The sequence below is a fragment of the Streptopelia decaocto genome (assembly GCF_964273445.1).
Source record: "Streptopelia decaocto genome assembly, chromosome: 2".
Lineage (NCBI taxonomy): Eukaryota > Metazoa > Chordata > Aves > Columbiformes > Columbidae > Streptopelia > Streptopelia decaocto.
The window spans coordinates 8,913,954-8,929,463 of record NC_138655.1 but is presented as its reverse complement, the minus strand read 5'-3'; the positions used below and the strand labels follow the sequence as shown (position 1 = coordinate 8,929,463).

Here is a 15,510-nt window from a genome sequence, read left to right as displayed (position 1 = left end):
GGACAAAACTGACCCCATTGTCAGTAATTTGTAATCCGAATTCATAGCAAGGCACCAGAGATACTTAAATAGTCTGAACACCCAAGACAGAGTTAATTCCCCAGTCACTCTGATCTCCCTTTTTCTCCTGGTTTTCCAGTAAGTTTTGCCCCTTACAGATTTTAATCACAAAGAACAAGTAAGAAACAATTTTGTCAAAGTTTCAAGCAACTGCAAGTGACATTTTAGAAACAGTGTCACATATTTTCACATCTATGTAATCTGCTATTCCACACAGTAAGCAAGTGGGCATGGCAGAGAGGGAAAATAAATGCTGATGTAATGTTTGGAGGTCGAAAATATTCACATGCAATTGCACCTAACTCAGCTGATTGGTTGGTTTTGGTGGTTTGGGTTTTTTTGTTTGTTTGTGTTTTTTTGTGGTTTTGTTTGTTTGTTTTCATTTGTTGTTGTTGTTTTGGGGGATATTTTTGTTTGGTTTTTGGTTTGGTTTGGTTTTTTGTGTGTGTGTTTTTTGGTTTGGTTTGGGGTTTTTTTGTTTGTTTGGTTGGGTTTTTTTGGTTTGGTGTCTTTTCTTTTTGCAATTCAGCAAATTTTGCTAAGACAGAAATGACGCCTTAATCTTGCATGTAATTCTGCAATAGGGACTAGAAGGGCAGGAGATTGTTCTGTGTTTTACCTATACGGAAGGAAAGTAAGAAGCCAGGTCTCCTGCAGTTTTCCAGTAAGAAGCCACTCGGGGAACAAAGCCACAGTTAGTGTTTGTGGAAGAAAGTTGTTTACATGGGACAGTTTCAGATTTTCAGGGACTCAGAGCATTGACTACAAATGACCAAATAACTGTGCCAAAAGGAACAAGATGGATGCCTTTTATAGCCTTAAAAAACAATCCTGTTTTCATAATAGTTCAAAGTAGTTGCTCTATGTTTCCGAAAGAACCAGCACTAGGAAGTGCTGACCAGCAGATTACATGACGGTCATAAAGTCTACTGAACAAAAGCCCAACGTGTACCACGTTCTCGCTTTTGGAAGGATACCAGACCTTGGAGCCACATAATGTTTTCAGATCAGGTATTTCCAAGCTCTGGGTTTTCCTTCTCTGCATCAGGAATACCTGAAACATTCCTAACAAGAAACAACCTTGTGATAAGGCAGCACAACAACATGCTATTTGTTCATGAGAGCTGGCAAACAAAGCCCCGCTATCTGACAATACTGTAAAAAACATCTTATTTTCCAAAGAGAAAGATACTGGGTAAGTCTTTTTGTACCAGCTACGCTCAATGCAAACTTTATAATCTCTAAACAGGTGCTCTGTGCTCCCCTTTTATGTGACAGGATAGCTCAAAATCAATTTAACTGCATAACTCTCCTCAATAGGCAACCACACCAGCATTCCTTTATACACATTTCAAAGCACTTGCCTCACAGAAGTTTTCAAAAGACAAAGTTCATTTATATTTGCAAGCAGTACTGTAAAGTTGCCAACTTGGAGAAAAACAACTTTTTTTCACTCCACTTGGCCAATTCAGCCTGCTAAGAGGTCTCAAGTTCTCCCCTTGAGGAGAACACCCACCACCCTGCACCCAGACATCAGTTACAATTGCTGCTCAGAGCATTAAGTTTGCAAACAATCATACTTCTGACTGAAAAAAAATAATTAAAAAAAAAGGTTTAAAGCACCTTTGCAGTTGGTAAAGTGTTTTAAAACTGATCACATATCTACATTTTCCAACTAGCAGGAAAGGCAGCAAACCACTCTCTAGGAAGCCAGGGAAACATGGAGAAGTCATCTGTGCAATATTGTATTCACTAATTTCATTCAAAGAGGCTTTTCTGTACCCATTCCAGCCAAAATCCACTGCTCCAAAACCACCAGAGCAAGTGTCATAACCAAGGTGGGTAGCTCAGGAATCATTTTACTGAGCTTGATTATTTTGGTCTTAAAGGTTCTGGGCATCATTGCTGGGAGAACAGTTATCGCTGGAGCCTTGTTTTGGGAGCAGGGGACACAGAACAGATGGGCAGCCTGACTTTGCAAAATGATGTGCAAAGGAGCTAAGAAGCCACACATCAAACCATCCATCCTCAAACACCAGCAATGTTGGAATCATAAGTACCAAGCATTAGGTAATCCCAATATACATGACCAAATTCATTCCAAGTAAAGAAGCAAAACAGGTTCAAAGATCACTTCAAACTTCATTCTGAAGACACGCATATGGTTGTCCAAGCTTGTACCACGATGTCCATCATCAGAGGTGGTCTCATGTCCATGATGGGCTGGAGGAACTGCCACCAGCACTACATACTCTGTCCTCATACCCAACTGTTTTGTATTTACATTCTACAATTGAAAACAAAGAATAGGAAAAGACTCCTTCCTGAGTGTTTCATAAAGAAGGTAATTTCCTCAAAACAAGTTTTTTAAACACGGGCAGCAGAGATTATTCTCCTTTTGAATACTGATATACAGAAGGGTGGCCTCACCAGAGCAGCCTGATGGCATTGCCATCTTTGCAGGCTGAGCAAGCAGGAGGGACAACAATGACTTTACACACGCGATTAAATACTCATGAGCATCTAATGGCAAAGAGAGGAGGGAGAAAGCCGTGAGCTCTGATGGCCACAGCTTCCAGGCACCGGTGTTGCTCTCTTTTGAGAGAGAGAGACACCACGCAAGACTTGGGCTCCATGGACACACATGGGAGGTGTTTGCAAGCCTGTCGCATCACTCTGCACTTTATCACTTGAAAGCCACAAGTGACTTCAGAGCTCAGTCACCAAAGCAGGTAGGAAGGACATGGGTGGCAATTTGAGGCTTTGTGCATCTGAAGCAGCTCAAAACACTATCAAAGAAGCAGGGATGAGGCAAGGATGGAGAGCTAAGATGTCCCCAGAGCTGTGCAGAAGTTGATTAGCAAAGATCTCCATTACTTTCAGGTCAGAAAAAAAGAGTAAGCAGCTCAAGCCTCTGACAATGAAGCAAGTAAAGTTACTGTGATGTTCAAACAGCGTTTGAGCCTTACATACAATCAGTTAGACCCCTTCCATTCATTAACAGTAAATGCTGCAAACTAGTCGGAGTGGCCCTAAAATAAAAAAAATGATGGTTTCTGTAAACTGAAGAGCAGCTTGTAAAAACTTGTCTCCACTAAACGAGAGACAAGTAGACATCAGTTAATAGCTACCAAGTATGGTTATCATCCACAACACACCGTCTCATTAAGTGCAGTTTACATTTCGGGTATTTTACAATAAACTTGACAAATCTAATGTTCCTGTTTGTGATTCATTTCAAAATAATGCATTTTGCAAGTGTCCAAAAGAGTTAATGCATTAGCATCTGCCCACACTATGCCCTGTTTAAGCTAGTCTTTGTTCAGGCACTGCTGTCACGAGGTCCTTTGTGTACTGAGTTACTGATTTTCCCTGACATAGTTCTACACAATAAATCAAATAAGAGGTTTCAATAGAAGTTTCTCCCCTTTAAAACAAAACAAAACCCCACAAAACAAAATGAAAAAACAAAACCAACCAACGAACCAACAAAAAACAAACAACAAAACAAAACAGATGACTTGACAGTTAAGTATCCTCTGACTGAACCATTTGAACAGCAAGTATCAAAAGTTGAAGACACTAAACTACCTGTGACCCTCTGGGTTTCTTTAGACTTAGGTGATACATGACAATCTCAACTTGCAACTAAAAGCTAATAACCTGACACAAAGCAAGCTCAGAAGCATAAGCCTTAAATAACCTAAAGTTTCAAATCAGAAAAGGTCAGGACCTAAAGCATTAAATTAAATAATACCAGGGAACTGAAACAACTAGGCTGCCCAGTAGCTTCTGATTCACATATGTCCTGTGAATAACCATCACTGTCACCCAGCCCTCTTCAAGCACAGCACACTGCTCATACTCAATATACTTGTTTCTTTCTAACCTATTTGTTTTTTATTTCCTTTCAAACCCTTTTTGTGAGCTACTCCACCAGCACGCTTTAGTGAAGGCTGTAGTGGAAAATAAGAGCTCAGGCTGGCATCCAGAAAAAAAAAAAAAGGTGGGTTTTTAAGAGCATAATGTAGCGTAACAGCGACTTTCAAAGCCAAAAAACAAGAAGGGCTTAAAGTTTTAGCCATTTTTAAGTTTAGACTTATGCTACATGCTAAAAGATCTAATTAGGAAACCAAAATGTTTTAGCCAAGAACTTGAGCCCTGTGCCAATCACAGCAGGGTGAAGCCACACAGAGAGGACTGCAAGGATAGACCCAGCAGCTGGTTCCACGAACAACATGCCAGTGTGGGTCCTGAGCATCTCCCACAGCCACCCTTGCCTTCGGCCTCTGCATACCCATGCAGTTAGAAAGATAAGATCTCCAGGCTCATCTCCAGTCCTTTTCTTCTGGCTGTTTTTCACTCGTGCGACTGGCATCGGTGCCTGTACGGGTGCAGGGCTGTTTGGCTGCTATCGCTCTGGTATCGGACACAGCCTTTAAACTGCCAGTTCCTCACACCAGGGACTCGTTACTCTTCACAACATGATACGCTCTGGCAGCTGCACGTTGATAGTAGCACCAAAACAAAGCAAGCTGGAAGCAGCCCTTCATCCTCCACAGATGTTGTGCAAGGAAACCGTTGCAAAGCAGTTTGCACAATCCTCTCGCTGTGGGATGCAATGAAGAATGTTCCTTGGAAAGCTCAGGGTCCTCCCAAACTTCACGGGAGTAGAAACTCGCTGTGGGAAGGGTTGGTGTGCCAGCCAAAGGACATGCGTGCTCTCCCCATCTCCCTTGTGCTAGATACCCTTGTTGTCTCCCCCCTCACCCCCAATGTAATAAGCAGTTGTTCTATTCCTAGCTGGCAGAGAAATTGAGAGCGTGCAATATCTTAGGGCTTTTTTTTCCTGTTGTAGCAATCCTTAATATTACCTACACTATAATACCATAATTCCATGAGGGACAGATTACAAAACCTAATGAAGTTATCTGAAATTCAGGTTTCTTCAGCAACTGGCACCTGAAACTGCTTCTGGTCTTACCTCTGTGAAAAGTGGTTATACACAATAACGTGAAGTTTCTTTAAAGAGATTAAAAATAATTGTGATTCCCAGCACCTGGGAGTGGTGTCATCCCAACCTGTGTGTTCACTGCTGACATGGCTGCGAACGGTCCTTGCAGAGCGGGATGGCACGGGGCGGGTAGGGGAATCCAGGGCTTTTGTAAAAATTCCTACACCCTAGCGGCGGCCTAAGTTTATCTGGAAACACACGATGCCCATTTGTACTGGTGCCAATATTGTCCTCCAGCTGCAAACAACTCCAGGCTGTGGGTGGCAGCACCACAGGACGGAAAGTGTGAAGAGCAACCAGCTGCCTTCCCAGGCTTTGTTTTCTAACGCCACCAAGCCAGCCTGTCTCCTTCCACTGCCTCAGCACCCTCCCAACGTCCTTCTCTGCATCTGTCCCGCTCCTCCTTCAGCTGACTGCAAACATAATACAAAGAGTAAAGACGATGCATTGGTACAGATCCTGACACCTGCCTTGCACCTGGGTGCTAGGCTGGGATTCGGGGGCAGATTAAATAACGAATACTACAAAGCTGCATTTAGCATTTCATATCACGGAAGAGATGGCTTCTGCCACAAAGATTGCAGTCTAAGCAGACAAGAAACAAACTATTGTTCCTGCAGCTCGCCAGTGTCAGGCCATGCTCCCCACCCCCTCCCACTCTCGATCTGTCATGCTTTAATAGTTCATAGCTTCTGCTCTCTTGCAACTGCTTCAAAAAGTGGGTGGTTCTGTGCAAGTCAGAGGCAAAAACATACTGAGATTATTCCAGAAGGGACAGCCTTGTAGTATTCTCAGAGATGAGGGACATTGTCTGGCTCTCTAGGTTGCACTCTTGCAAGTACACAGTGGTTTCTTTTTGTATGTTTTGCCTTTTGAAGTTGGTGTTGCAAAGATGAATACATAAGTTACAAAACATCACAGCTGAGGTTGATGATGTATCTTAATTTACATTTATTCTGTAGGTCATACTATATGGGTTACAGTTTCACAGTACGTATACAATTTGTTGTACCACCTATTGAAATTGCTTGCTCATTGCTGTTACAAGTTCTCTTTATAACCCTTGCCAAAATGCCTGGGCTGAAGCTTTCCATGACAAATGTCAGAGAGTTCTTGTTTGTTTTTGAGGAGGAAAGTATAATTTATGGATATTACTTTGTTCCTGTGAGCTCCCAATCCCTTTTTTTGAGGATGAACTTTAGCATTCTAGTTTTAATCTGGACTCAGACTTTGCACAAAAGGCCATTGTGTTAGGGACACATTCTTCCCAAGAAAGTCATAAAATTAGCCATTATAAAATTAGCCAAATTTAAGCATTTGCACATGCTGAACTACCCAGGACTAGATCTAGGTAATGGTCTTCCATTCCCTGCAAGCCTCAGCACCTAGAGATACGATATGATCTTCCTAAGAGCTGGAGCACACTCCTGCCTGTATCACAAAAGAAAGGACTGGTGATGGAGTTTCTAACTCAGCACCATCCAGTGCCAGAATACTCCTTGTTCCTCAAAATAAGGCCTTTCAAAATCCTTCAAAGTGGGCCAAAAGCAATTCTTCATCCTCCACTGACTTTTTTCCAAAACCTTTACACATCCATGCTCCAGGTTAGCATCTATTACATCAGGCAGAAAACTTACAGTTATCACTTCCCAGAGGAGTTGAAGTTATGCAACCACACAGAGGAGTGAGATTTTCTACACACTTCATAAATTTCAGTATGTTTCACATGGAAAAAAAAAAAAAAAAATGCAATGCTCCTAAATCATATCATAGAATCATCCTGGTTGGAAAAGACCTTTAAGATCATTGAGTACAACAGTTAACCTAACGCTGGCATTAAACCATGTCCCTAAGAACCTCATCTATGCATCTTTTAAATACCTCCAGGGATGGTGACTCAACCACTTCTCTGAGCAGCCTGTTCATCTAGGAAAAAATAATATTTTGAATTTGCCAAAATATGAAGCTCATCATAAAACTCTGCAATGTCTTTATTTCACAGAATAGTCACATAACCCAATTCATCACAACTTTGTCCAAGGACACAAATGTATCCTAAAATTTCGCAGGGATATGTTACATACAATGCATAAAAAATATGTTGAGCGCATTATAGAACTATAGCAGTAGGAATAAATATGACATCATTAGCTTGACAAGGTGCACATGAGCTTCCTGAAGGAAGCAGTGCAATAACCCACAGCAAGAGCAATCCTTCCTTCCCTAATAGTGCATTTCCCATCTGGATGTCCGCTTACTGTGTTCACAAATAAGGTTTCCTTTAAAAGCTGCATTCTACTTAGCTGATTACTTTTCCATTTCACCTTGTGCCTACCAATAAATACACTCATATATAAAAAAATTATGCTACCGTTCTCTTATTTGACCAGTGCCTTCACCTACAGAGCCTTCATCAGGTCTATTACAGTTTCAGATCTTTATCACTTAATTTTTCACTTGATAAAGATTGGAGTACCTTAAAGTAGTCAAGTTGTAAGAGTTGTAAAATGGCAAAGAGAGAAAAAAAAAACAACAACAACATACATAAAAAACAAGGGATGATTGAAAGCACATTAAAATATTTGGTTTACAGTCAGTTTTTCATGCTGCACTAATTCCCAAAGTTTGCTCTTTCCATTATTTTTTACGTCATCCATATAGTACTAGCAGACTGGCCTTACCCAGCCATAGTAGAAAAGAAGCTAAAAGAGCTGTACATTTGAAGCTATACTTAGTTCAGACAGGAAGAAGCCAGTTAAAGGCTTGGAAAAGTAGAGAATATCCAGTTTTAAAAAACAGGGCTCGAAAAGGAAGATCTGCATTGACCAACTTCCAGCTATCAAGAGAAAAAAAAAAAACCTGACTGGCAGATGAAAAAGATATGTTAAATTTGCGACAATTAACTGAAAGGAAGTAGCGCAAAACCCAAAAGAAACATAGGAAGCGTGATCAGCCACACAAAATAAGAGCAGTAAAACTGACATACATCCTGCTTTGTACAAACAGATACAGCTGTGGAAAATTTCCTCAGCACGGGCAGCACGGTTGTGCATCAGCAAGCACATTGCGGAGCACCTCTGCATGGAGAACATCCCATTTGACAACCAACTGCTGGGCATTATCCAAAGACAACACTCTCACGGCGACTGGGAAACAAAACAGGCCTGATCCTGCAGCAGCGCTTTGCTAAAAGCAAAACTAAACTCATCTCCCTCATTGTCCAACGTAGGAATTTGCATATTCAAGTCTGGAACTCAGATACTTGCAGGCTTTACCCTCCGAGCACTTGCTGTGCTGGATTAAATAGTGAAAAAATGCAATGCTCCTAAATCATATCATAGAATCATCCTGGCTGGAAAAGACCTTTAAGGTCATTGAGTACAACTGTTAACCTAACACTGGCATTAAACCATGTCCCTAAGAATCTCATCTATGCATCTTTTAAATACCTCCAGGGATGGTGACTCAACCACTTCTCTGAGCAGCCTGTTCATCTAGGAAAAAATAATATTTTGAATTTGCCAAAATATGAAGCTCATCATAAAACTCTGCAATGCCTTTATTTCATAGAATAGTCACATAACCCAATACATCACAACTTTGTCCTTCTTTGTCCAACTTCAATGATGCATGATCACATATTCAGGAGAAGGTCTGAATGGTTCCTTACTGCTGCTCCCATTCCACAGCCAAATGGAATTAATACCAGAGGTTACCTGCTGCTGCCTGGCCCTGCTGAAGTTACCCAGGGCTCTGGAAGTGACACAGATACGAAAAAACAAAACCAAACACCAGCATTTGAGAGAAACACCAAGTTCAATAGCCGATTTTACTCATCTGTAGCAACACTCGCCACCAAACCTGAAAGTGGGATTGCCTTCCTCTCAGCCTTTTAAACAGTTTCAGAATGCTTCCCACACCTTTCCAGTACTGGAAAGTAACTTACTTGCACCTTTTGACGGATGGCAGAGGGGTAGCTATTGCTTCCTGAACCTGCTGATAGCTGGAGATCTGCTCCCCAGGCAACAGTCCAGGAAAGTTCCTAACTAAGAAGGTTGCAGGGGCAGCACCATCACACGTTAGGTAAACTTATAAATTTATACCTAAAAGGGCAGTCTACATACAATACAAATGGTATTTATTTAGCAAAACAGTGACAGGACAAAGTGGGCTCTTCTGCACTTCTGCCTGAGATTTCTACATGCTGTGACACAACACGGAAGTTAAATGTAAATAAACTCTAGCTGGAAGTCATATTTAGTCTCAAGAACCAGCATTTCATCACTATTAATACCAAGCAGTTGCATCTCCTGGGTTTCGGAATGTTTTCTTTTAAAGTCTTCAAACCAGAGCAACTAGAGAAAGTCCCTCTTGCTGCACCCTGCTGGGACTGAACCCGTTTTCCCAGGCTGTGCTCAACCCTGCTGCCTTAAGCTTCCAGCTTTAGGCGTGATGTAAACACTGCTGATCCACCACAAAGCAGAATTTGTATTATTTTTGAGAGTTTCACACTCTCTGGCTGTCTTCATTCTGAAGAGCTCCAAGTCAATTTCACCACTTCTGTATCCTTTCTTTCACTCTTTGTCTAGTTTGAGACAATAAAAGCAGGAAATGTCTCATTACATATATGGTCCATGTTTTGTGCAGCAGATTCGCAGGCTCTGATGAGGTTAAGTGGAAAAACAGTATTTTCTATGGGAAGTTAGAAGTTTGCCAAAATCCCTTAAGCTGGTCATGAGAAGATGTATGTTGGACTTAAGTCAAACAGATTAATCACTTAGATTTAAAAATCTGAATCAAAGAATTTTTCTCACAACAGTTACTGTTAATCCCACCTGAACTACAAGAGCAAATTACTCGACTGCCTTGTAAGTGTTTTTAAGGACCAGACTCCCACACCAAAGTGCTTCCCAAGGTGCAGTGTGATCTCCCCATGTAACTGCCATGGTGCAAAAAAGGAATATTCAAAAGCAGAATATGTCCCACTAAAGAAAATTGGGGAATCCTGCTGCTTTTACTGATCACTCATGCAACCTACCCAGATGATCTGTCACTCCTTTAACATTCCTTTTTATGTTGACAAGAACAAAAAAGTCATTGTGCAGAGGAAAACCAGAAAAACTTGGTCTGTTTTTGGTGGTGTGGATGCTGGTCCCCAAGCACAGGCAGACATATGCGGCAGTGTTCCCTCAACAGTGGGTGTAATGACTTCGGCCACTGCCAAACTCTGTGGACACTTGACACTTTGACATGTCTGTCCCACTGTCATCTTGGGTAAAGTGGCCAATGAATGTAGGGAGTCAATACAGAAACCCTTCTTCCTAAGGGAAACAAATGAAAAGCCCAGCTTGTCAAGCCCCTCTAGACACCTCCACCTGAGACACTTTGCAGAGTGCCCATTCTCAAGGGGATGATGAGTTCATCTCTCAGCTTTATTGTAGAAATTTCGGTTTAAAGTTTTCGAAGATGAAATCCATCCTGTTCAGGTATCTGCTGATCTGCAGTGCAAGGAACTCATACTCAGAAGTTGTGGTCTCCAGTTCCCCAAACCGTTATGCCATGGCATCAGTTCAGTTTATACTGAAAAATGTCAGAAACCATACACACCCTAAGTAGTCTCTCGTTACTACACTGAATCATGTTTCCACAGTATCTTTATTTTCCATGTCAAAACACACACCAGTTCCTCCTGAATACATTCATGCATTATTCTTCTTGAAAGGCACAGCACTTATTAGTATTCAGGGGACTGTACAAACCTTTAAGGAACACTTCATTTTTGCTGCACCTACTCCTGAGTTTTACCATTTCATCCACAGTCATTAAATTCTTGCTGTGCACAGGACAGTGTACAGCATTAGCTGCCTGCTGTTTACTCAACTACTTGTGAAAAAAACCACAGTGATTCTATGTCAAACTACATTAGACTCTGGGTAACAAAAGCACCGAATTTTTAAAAACATGTCCCCAGAGTCAAGTTCAAAGTGCAACAGCTTAATGCCACTGGCTGAAGTTTTAAGTTGTGCCTGTTCACAGCCAAGGCTAAAACCAGCAAGGCAGGCTTCTCGCATGTTTACCTGAAGCATGTGATAGCTCCTCTTTACAGGTTATTTCCATTTCTTGCCCTGAACGGTGAGTTTTTCAGCAGCTGTGTATATGTGACACAATTCAACATACCAAGAAAAAAAAAAAAAAAGGCAAAAAGCCAGAAAACATCAAAACAGTGCAACACCTTGCAAAGAGTCCAGACAGAAAGCTTCAGGTTGTCTTTGACCTGCACTACAATTGCATTTTCTAGGTTCAAAATACAGTTCCTATTTAAACAGACAACTGAGGAGAAAAATCTCCCAATAACATAATTGGTAAATCTGAAGCCTAAAGGGATCCTGTTCTGGGGATGGGGTGCAAAATCGGGCACTGTGGTCTTTATAAAGCATTGGGTAAGACGACGAGCAATGCCAGTTTCCAAGTGTTTCATAGTCACATATTGGCCACGACACAGCGGAAAGCGCTAACCAAAACATCCCCCTTAGCAGAAGTGAAATCACTTATTTCATCAGACCCAGTCCACGGCTGTGCCGCCACTGCAAAGGCCACTGTGAAGTGCTCTGAACCTGAGCAGTGCCTGGAAGCACAGCTGGCAAACTGCACTTATCATCAAATACGAAGACAATAACCCCACCAAAACAACTGCTAGTTAAGGCTGGACAACAGTCAAGTCTGCCCTCTGCGTCACATCCAGCACAGGGCTCCGAGAGCAGAGAGACACGATCAACAAGCGCCCGGAGCGAACTTCCCTAGGAGAACTATGTGCCTTCGTTTCACAGCTGTTTTCCAGCCCAGTCCACTCCGCTGCTGCCAGGGGAGCCCGGACCGTGGCAGCAGCACCCAGCAGCTGCCCCCACCACCGAAAAGGGACGGGGCGCCCCGTCCACTGCTCCTCCCGCCAGCGCGCAGCCACCTCCCCGCTAATAGCCCCCGCTCCCCCGCCGGCTGCTCCCTGCTTGGAAGGAGGTGGGTGGGGGGGAAAGGGATTTATCGGTAAGAAAAAGGAGCAGGGTGAAGCAAAGATGCGCCCTCGAAGGGGCTGCGATGCCCGCGGCGGTGTGTGGGTGGATGGATAAGCAGATGCATGGATGGAGAGGTAGGTAGATGGATAGGTAAGTGGATGAACGCATGTATGGATAGGTAGTTAGATGGAGGGATAGGTAGGTAAGGAGGGAGCCTTCCTTACCTGTTGCGGTACCGCTCCCCCTACGCTGCCACCGTCGCCGCGCTCCGACCGCCGCCCGTCCACCGCCGAAGGGAGGATTTATAGCCCGCGCCCCGCCCGCCGGGCGGCGCTGCCCGCCACCGCCGCCGCCACCGCCCCCCCGACGGCAGCACGGGGCGGGACGCCACCCGTTCGGGGCTCCGCCCGCCCGCCCTGCGCCTCAGGGGTCCCCCCGTAGCCCGCAGACGTTTGCAGCGATTACAACCCGGATGCCTCGTTTGCATGGGGTCCCTAAATATCAGCGGGGGACCGTGGCGGTCGCCCGTTCCTCCAGGTCGCGGGCTGGGGAGACTGTCTTCTGACATCCCCTTCCCGGGCAAGCTTTGGGAGCAGAGCTTGGCTGAGACCTGTCGCGCGGCTTCCCAAAGGATTACAGTGATGGGAAGAAAGGGTTTCACACAATTTGGTGGGGAGAGGCAAGTGAGTGCAAGGGGTTTGCCCAGGGATGGAATGAGTAGCAGTCTTGGAAAAGGATGAGCAAAGAGCTGAGAGAGTGGGGTCCTGGCAAAGGTGGTCAAAATTTTGCACACTTATGTACTGCTATGGAAAAATAAGTCTGCTTACCAGATCCTGACTTGCAAATTCTTGTGCTTGTACATTAACATGACTACTAGGAAGGAACTCTGATTTCAGTAGAAACAAAATAATGTCTTCACACATTTCTGATGAAGTTCAGAGGGTGCTGCAAATGCTGTGTGAGTTTCCCAGCTAAACAGCTCTTTGGCAAGAAGCACAGCTAATCATTTATTCCAAAAAGAGGCCCTGGGCTGCTAAGTAAAGAGTATCCCTATACACAGCTCTGCGTGTAGCCACCCGCTAAGGGGTGGATGTAACTGTGACAGCCTGAACTGCTTGTTTTATGGCTTTTCTGTAAAGCACCGTTGCCCCATGTGTGTGATTTCACTTAACAACTTCACTTCTATGGCAGATTACTGTGACCCAAAGTGATGAAATCCACAGCATGTTATCATGTAGTAGCCTAAGGAAGAGATCAGAAATTCTTGAAACTGTTAAATTCTCTGTTTTCTTGGCTAAACAATAAGCTTGTTAAGTCCAGTCTATAAAGGCTTGCTGCTGTTCAAATGCATATTAGCTTCTTTCCTAAATCAGCTTCTGCACCTGAGTCAGAGAAGTGCTGCCTTCGGAAAGAAGAACCCTGGAAGCCCGATTCCGTTTTCACCACAAAATGATAAGAGACCATGTTGTGCAGCAGTAACTCCGAAATATTACTAGGTGTAGAATAAAGGAAATTTCTTATCATATTTTCTTAGCTTTGATTAGTTAATGTTTGCAAGGGTGAAAAGTATTTCTAGAACAACAAGAGAGAAGCATTTGTCATTCTAAGAGAGTGCTGCTCTGTGTCTGCTTTGTTTTTTTCATCATAAAAGATCTAAACTTTTTCATACTCATTTTAAACTGTGAGACCATGAAACCTGTGAAACTATCACAAAAAAACTTAATTTGCAACTGAGCGTATTTTGAAGTCACATCTTTAAAATTATGTCATCAAGTCACTGGCTTGCTGTGTCTGTTATGGAAGCTCTGTCTAGCTCAGTGGCTCCTAAACTTATGGAACAAGTGCAAATGCTAGAACAAGAAGATGGGCTTGACTAATTTTCCAAGGAATTAATCCTTCCTTCATCTGACCATGAAACAAAATCCCAGCTCAGAAACATTCAGTCCTTCAGAAAACAGATCTGGGTCAGTGTCTGAACTGTGTGGTTTGGCCCATCTTCAAGCAGTTTTTCAATCTGCTATGCTTGGCTGCTTTTTGGGGAAGGGGCTGAAAGCTTCGGAGATTCAAATGAAATGAACTGTTCCCTGTGCACTAAATACAGACTTGCAGTAAAAACTACTGAGTGTGGAATGAACTGGAGAACTGGAATACAGTGTTTTCTTTTGCTTTGGCCATGGCATTTTGTTTGTTATTTAGATCACATGTAATGTTGGACCCTCAAAAATGTTGGAGACAGGCAGATAGAAGCTCCCAGGAGTCAGTAGTTACTAGTGTGCATCCAGACCGAGCCTTCCCTAGCTCAAGCACACTTCCCAGCTATTTCGCTAGTTATGCCTGAGACTAACATGGTGAATTACAGTTTCTTTTGAGGGTGATTGGTGGATTGCAAAAGAACACAAAGCCATTCCAAAAATCCAAGTTAGGAAGTATTTTTACTATGTGAAGATGTAATTGCTAAAGTTTGTACTCAGAGAGCCAAATCCTGCAGTGTGCCAGAAAGGAGCACAGCTGAAAGCTTGGAGAACATCATTCCCCTCTGCTTGGAAATGTGTGCTTAGAAGACAGGTAGGGAAAACAGGAATTTCAAGGCTTAATTTGCCCGAGTGGCACTGCTGACAGTGCAACAGCCACTGCCTCCATGAGCTTTCACCCCGTGCTGGGCTGCACGACTGCTCACACCACATTCCCATAGCCGCTGAGTGTACCAGCATCTGTACGTGTACAGACGTGTGTACTTCAGGAAAAACTGTGCTGGCGAAACAAGCTGCCACGCACACAGGCCCACTGAAAACCTAATGAGTACTTCTACTGTAAATATTATTTTATTTAATAAACCAACTTTATGCGACTGGCACATACTTGCTCTTTTCAGAAGAGCATCTCTATAGGGCAGGGGTGTCAAACTCATTTTCAGGAGTTACTCCTGCGTTTATACAGTCCTAAAATTACATTTGGGCCCTTCAAAGGCAACCGCGAGGCTGATGTGGCCCCTGCTGAAAATTAGTTTGATACAACTGCTATAGGGGGTTTTTGCTCAGCCATAGCTATCTGTTCCTGTACCAGCCAAAAGACTGTTCAAACTAACCTGAAAACATGACCCCTGGCAGCATTGGTCTCCAAGATTTTTAAAAGTAAAGTAAACAAGTCCTTGATTTACTGTGTTATTTTGTTTTACTAAACTGGGCTATTGTAGGTATATGCACGCACAAAGACACATTTGCACAAAGGAGGGAAATGGCATACTTCCATGCTAGAGGAAGACTAATCATCTGTGCTGAGCAGAAACCTGCCTATGTGTTCTAATACCTGGCAGTAATAAAATTTCAGCATTTAAATAGCACTTTAAAGCCATTAACTAATCAATGCTTATGAAGCTCCAGGGGAAAAAGGGTGTTGTAAATGAAGAACCACCAGACTAGAGACCTG

At 43.1% G+C, this 15,510-nt stretch overlaps 1 protein-coding gene across 2 annotated transcripts in view; it reads right to left on the bottom strand.

Moving 5' to 3' along the window:
* Positions 1-12,387, bottom strand: part of NDRG1 (N-myc downstream regulated 1) — a 39,773-nt gene extending 27,386 nt beyond the window's left edge. Inside the window, exon 1 of one of the 2 annotated variants that reach the window (XM_082045958.1) lies at positions 12,309-12,387. Coding sequence is in view for 1 of the 2 variants with exons in the window: in XM_082045957.1 (XP_081902083.1) it covers positions 2,202-2,221 (20 nt within the window). In the remaining variant the exon portion in view is untranslated. Of the gene's footprint in view, positions 1-2,201; positions 2,224-12,308 lie in introns of those variants that run through there. The other variant, XM_082045957.1, reaches the window with a different exon arrangement.
* Between the last annotated feature and the right edge of the window lie 3,123 nt (positions 12,388-15,510).